We start from the raw sequence: 6,000 nt of genomic DNA on the forward strand, positions 1-6,000 counted from the left end.
GTGACCTGGCTACAAATGTATCATTAGTTTTTATCGCAAGGTTTTTTTCCATCGCATTCTACAGGAGAATTGGTATTCTATTCCTGGAGTTACTTTTTTCTCGGGTAATAGAAACTAACGGACGTAAGGGTAAAGTGGACCCTGTGGGGTTATGAGTTTAAGTCTTACCTTGCATGGTGGAGCCACAACCTTGGTAAGAGAGTCTAGCCTCGCACTATACTCCGTGAACTTCTTCTGGTATCTCAGGGCTGTCATCTGAAGCTCGTTCTGCACAGCAGAGAGTTGGGACAAGAGGGATTTCTCTCTCTTGGAAGATCTCAAGGCTCTCTTTTTAAGCTCCGTCTCCAGCCCTGAAATCTTGGTCTGTAAGGCACTATTCTGTACTTTCATCGCTTTTAGGCAGCAGTGGTCCCCAAACTTCTGCTCCCTAAAGGTTAACATGAGCCCACAGCCCTTTTGGCAGATACCCACAGTCCGATGCTCGCAATACTCCCTCATGTGAGCGTCCATATCTTTAAGGTTGAGGACCTCATTGCACCCCTTGTTTCTACATTTGGCCGGAGAGTAGTCGCACATTTCGGTGTGCTCCCCCAAGTTCTGCAGCTTCACCACCTTGTCGCAGCCCCTGGAGTAATTGTCGCACTTGATGTCCAACTTGAGGATCAAGCTCTTAAGAGGCAACACGTGGTTGAGTTCCTTGGCAGAGATCCGTTGGCACTTCACCGGGCAGCTGCCTTGCTGCACCACCCAGGGCAAGACGCAGCCTGCGCAGAAGACATGCCCACAAGGGGTAGTCAGGGGGTCTTCTAGGACCCTGTTGCATAGGTTGCATTTGAAATCAGGGTCCACTTCCCCACTGAAGCGATCTAGTTCAAAGCCCATGATGCTGCCCCTTGGAATGGCTTCGTGCTGGGCATTGGGAGATCCTAGACTGGCTGGCTGCAGTCTACTGACTCAAATCACTGCAGAGGCGGTGGGGGTGGGGAGCCTCCAACATATGTAGAGGAGGCAGGGACTTCATCCATGGAGAGGAGGGGCAGGGGACAGAACAGGAGGCACATGTGTCAAGGAGAAGTGCTGCACTTTTGGAACAGGACGGACAAACATACAGGGGATCTCTTGTCTTTGGGCAAATGTGTCGGAGACCCACAATACGCACAGGGGAGGGCTGGAAATTGTTGCCCCCCTCCTGGGTTCAGCTTGCCCCTGTGTGTGTTGTGTGTTTGTTTTTCTGTGCTTTGTTACTGTTTCTGTGTCTATCTCTGTAACCTTCTTCATTCCCAATAAACATTCTGATGAATACCTTCCAGGAGAAAAGCTTTAACTCCCTGTTGTCAGAACAAAAAAAAAAAGTGCTTCCTCTGGTACGCAAACAGTTAACGTAGGGGTGGTTTTGTCAGTAGTATGTTTTGTAACCCACTGAGAGCCGTGACACTTAATCATGAAAACGCTCAGATTTGTATCTTTTTCGGTGCAAATGTGCACAGATTCACGCTGCCGTTAACTCTTTGGAGTGGGGCTATTCTGGTGCAAGGCTTCGATGGAATGTAAGTTCTGCTTCACAGAGGGAGTGGTAGATATATAGAACAGACTTCCAGCAGAAGTGGTCAAGCTTAATACTGAGGGAATTTAAACATGCATGGCATAGACATAAAGCTACCCGGACTATGAGACCGGACGAAGGGCTGACTGGTGTTTGAGTCTGGATGGTCCAAATGGTTCTTATCTCACAACAGATTCTATGTTCCTGTGTTACTTTTTCTCCCCTGATGCCCCTCTTTTCTAGGAGCTCGGAATGTTTGCTGGGTATGAGGGGATCGCAGGGTTCTACAGCCCTAAAAGCCCCGATAATGTGTATAGAAACAGCAGCAATAGGTTTATAAAGTTAACTGTGTAGAACTGTGTAAGCATCATTCTTCTACATGCCTCGGTTACAGAAATAGCAATCAATAGGTTACAAAGTCACTTGAACCTTCTTGGTAAAGCTTTGTCCCCTAGAACAGAACAACAAAACCAATTGGCAGTAAGCAGACAGACACAAATTCTCTCGTTCCTACGACGTTTGGATACAGCGCTGTTGATGAGCCATGATGAGCCAACCGTGCAGCATGTTGTCTCCGGAATTTCTAGTCATTTCTAACATTTTTTGTAAGTGTTGGCAAACGTGTTAATGAAGCGAATCTTCCTGCTGATTCATTGCTTTGCATAAGAACTGGTTTTTTTATACCCAATCTCAAATTTGTCTAATTCTCGGGACAATATGTTACATATTTACACATATCGCATGGTTTTGACTGTTGCCCCTACTGGCAGAACTGCGTCACTGCACCCAGAGCCTGATACTAAATAACTGGAGTTTACCAGCTAACCCGATATTCACACAAAAAGAGGAACAGATGAAATTTGGGCAGAAGCGTTCTGTTCGCTTATTTTTTTTACCTTATCATCTTTTTTCAAGGTAACCAGAGAGCCAGCAAGGAACCGGCGCATACATTAGCTGAAGACAGCATCTGCTCTTTGTTCAGAAACATAGAACTTGAAGGCTGATAAGAACCATTGACCCATCTGGTACACCCATCTCCCTTTCTTACTTCTTTGATCATCGGGATGGCTTACGTCTATTGGGGATCTTCTCGAATTCCTTTTGCCAAAGTACTTTCTTTCATTGTGGGTGCAATTTACTAACCCACCGACTGCCACACGATCTGTCCTGTTGCCCTAAGAAGCTTTCTCAGAAAACCAGTTAAACTTGAAGGGACGTTTTAGCATTCCAGGTTGGGATATCCAACAACAAACGCACATTAAAGTATTTTGCACGTACTTTTATATGCATTCTTCTAGGAAAAAAATAAAGAAAAAATGACTCACCTCCGGGAGAAGCTGCAGTAGGACAGCCCCTCCATGGTCTAATGTTTTGATTGGCTGCTTGAAGTAGCCAATTAGTGCAATGGGATCGTGTTAGAACATCCAGAGCATTAACCCGGAGCCCGGAGAAGATGCAAATAGCTGGGAGTTTGGGAAAGGGGCAACTACATATGAGGGTATTCTGCAAAATCACCCCATGCATTTGCAACGGAAACCACATGTATTTAGGAAATATATTTAGCATTTACCCTTTTCAGCTCTCTGTTCATATTTTTAGACAAACAAATGGTTCTTTCCGCCATGTAACAGACGCTGAATCCAAAGAGTTCAAATTTGTTCCTTAAAAAATTAAAATCTTTTAAACATTCAGAAAAATAAATACATAGATATATATTTATTGTAAAATACATGTCCTCTTTACAAATACCTTTTTTTCATCTCTGGTATATAAATCCACTTTTTATAAGCCGGTGTCTAATTTAACCTCTAAAAAAAAAATAAAAAAAAAAAATAAAATAAAAAAAAAAATATATATATATATATATATATATATTTGTACAAAAGAACCCCCAACTATAAAAGATACCTAATTATCTAGATTTCTGAGTAAAATAAATTTCTACATATAACCTGGTGCAATATTGTTTAAAGTAATCAGTAATACTAGCCGTTCATTATAATAATAATTTATTATAGTTAATATAAACATTTTGCCAGAATTGGGATAGTTTCATAACTTAACGCGTAGGTATAAATTACCCTAATGAGGAATAATTACCGTAAATATTGCCGAGAATCTATTTAAGTTTGAGAACATTCAGTAACCACATTTAATTGTCTTCTTAGGGTTTAACGACTATTTGTTTTTTATGGGTAAAATAGAAAAAAGCATTTATTATAAAAAATAAAAAAAAAGTATCCTTTTTATTACTGGGTATTTCCAAGTCGCCTAAAGAAAGAAAAGGCTCAGTGTGTTTCAGCTGCGTCATTAGACTAATAGCGATTATATAGAATTTGAAATGATTCTGCTCGTTCAATAAATACTCTGTATTTGACATTTTAAAAAATGTAAGATTTTAGTGAGAATAATACTCGACGGTCAAAAATTATCCCTGGGGCAATAAGAATCAGTTCACATAAAGCTTCAATGGAATTTGGTGGCCAGTAGAATCGGGTGTGTTGTCCCCATATGGGAACCAAGAGCTCCAAAGAAACAAAAATCCCAATTTTTTTCCCTAAAAAGTACAAAAAGCATTAAAATCCACTTCAAGAGCGTATTGTCTTATAACTGGAAGGAACAGGGTGAGCTACATACATAAAATGTTGAGGGTTCATCAACCACTAGTCCATGGGAACAACTAAAAGGTCCCAGATCAACAGTAGAAGACAAGGATCACTGAACAGAGTGGCTGATAAGTGGAACAGAATCCCAGCAGAAGTGGTAGAGGGTAATACAGTGAGGGGATTAAACATGCATGGGATAGACATACGGCTCCTGAATCTAAGACGAGGCCAACGACTGATTAAGGTTTGAGTCTTTACTGCAGGAGAAACGGGCGACTAGACGGGGGCCGAATGGGTCTTATTTTAGCCCAATTCAAATAAAAGCTTGAAGAGAAGATAACATATAACCATGTTTTACAGCAATTTTAAGGGACTCATCTCTGTTTAACCCCTTAATGACAAAGCCCGTACATGTACGGGCTCAGAATGTACTGTTTTCAATGGGTTTAGGGACCGCCCATTGTCCTTAAGGGGTTAAAAAAACAAAACATGTAATAAAGATCAAATATTGGTGCTGTGATGGAATCATTGTGCTTTCTCCATAGTGTATGAAATATTCCCATTTTCATGGACTCCCTTCTGCTTGGCTTGAGTCTAAGAAAGCTTCTGCAGGTAATAATGACTTTTCCCCATACAGCGGGATGTCTTATATCTCTTATCCACATCTTCAATCAGTTAGGCCCTTCTTTCAAACTCCCCGACCACATCAAGAGGGCAGCCTGGGAGCCACGGAACGTTCCTCTTCTGCTTTTTCCATTCCGGATCAGCAGAGGGTAATGTTATGGGGGCCGCCGCTAACTAAGCACACAAGGGAAATCTTAAAAGCCCGTTGGTGCGGTTGGGTAGTCGGCTTCCTTGGCTGCATCTTCAAGATGTACAATCATTTTTTTTCAGCACAAACCCTCCAGTCCCACCACTTCTTCAACAGAGCATCCCAAGCAGTCTTACGGCATTTGTAACAAACCTTCTTTGTAACGTTGTTTCCACATGACCACATATACACAAAACATCAAAACACATGATTCATTAGCAAACAAGAAAAAAAAAGAAAACAAAAAACTACTATAGCAAAAACGACGGATTCGCTATTTTTAGGACATCGCTATCCCCTGCATTACGTTACGAGAAGCGTGTCATATAGTGTGTGTTTTTTTTGCTTCTGCTTTGCAAAAGTTCAACATGTTTTTGGTATAAAATTTACTTGAATTTGACCTTGAAGCTGAATTCATTAAACAAAACATGTATATATATATACCAGTCAATGCAAAATAGTACGGTAAGTTTCCAACTTATTCCAGTATTACAGAACCCAACAAAAGGGGATCTTCTATCAGATAAAAAAATACCCAATGGCCACAATTCCAATGGAGTACTTAGCGCGCTATAATGACTGTGGCAATAGAGGTTCCATGGGCATCAAGTTCCTAAAGGTCCTCTGCAGCCCAGGCACCAGAAGGCTCCTTCAACCCATCTTTGCGCTCATACTAGTCAATACTGGAGGGTACTAGACTATGACATCATGACGGACTCTGGCAAAGATCAGACAAGTAGCTAGAAGAAGCCAAATCTTCCTGCACCTCACTAAAACATCATGGATCCAAGACCCCTGAACACCATCCGCCATCTTGATCAGAAATATAAATGGGGGAGTAGAGAAAAATAGAGGTGGGGAGCCATAACATCTACTTCATATGGAGCTCCCATGGCAGTTAGACCACTGTAGATATAATAAAGTAATTGTTACACTACAGGGCCTTTTATATAGCACTGACACAAGGATATATATATGAGTACTAAGTATATCCTAGAACTTCCTACTGATATTGCAGATCATTTCAGGTGTATACTTGG

At 41.4% G+C, this 6,000-nt stretch overlaps 1 protein-coding gene across 2 annotated transcripts in view; it reads right to left on the reverse strand.

Moving 5' to 3' along the window:
- Positions 1-944, reverse strand: part of PDZRN3 (PDZ domain containing ring finger 3) — an 82,469-nt gene extending 81,525 nt beyond the window's left edge. For both annotated transcript variants that reach the window (XM_053468787.1, XM_053468786.1), the window contains exon 1: positions 169-944. In XM_053468787.1, the coding sequence (XP_053324762.1) occupies positions 169-882 (714 nt within the window). In that variant the 5' untranslated portion in view covers positions 883-944. The remainder of the gene's footprint in view (positions 1-168) is intronic.
- Positions 945-6,000: the final 5,056 nt, after the last annotated feature.

The sequence above is a fragment of the Spea bombifrons genome, chromosome 6 (assembly GCF_027358695.1).
Source record: "Spea bombifrons isolate aSpeBom1 chromosome 6, aSpeBom1.2.pri, whole genome shotgun sequence".
In the NCBI taxonomy this organism is placed as follows: Eukaryota; Metazoa; Chordata; class Amphibia; order Anura; family Pelobatidae; genus Spea; species Spea bombifrons.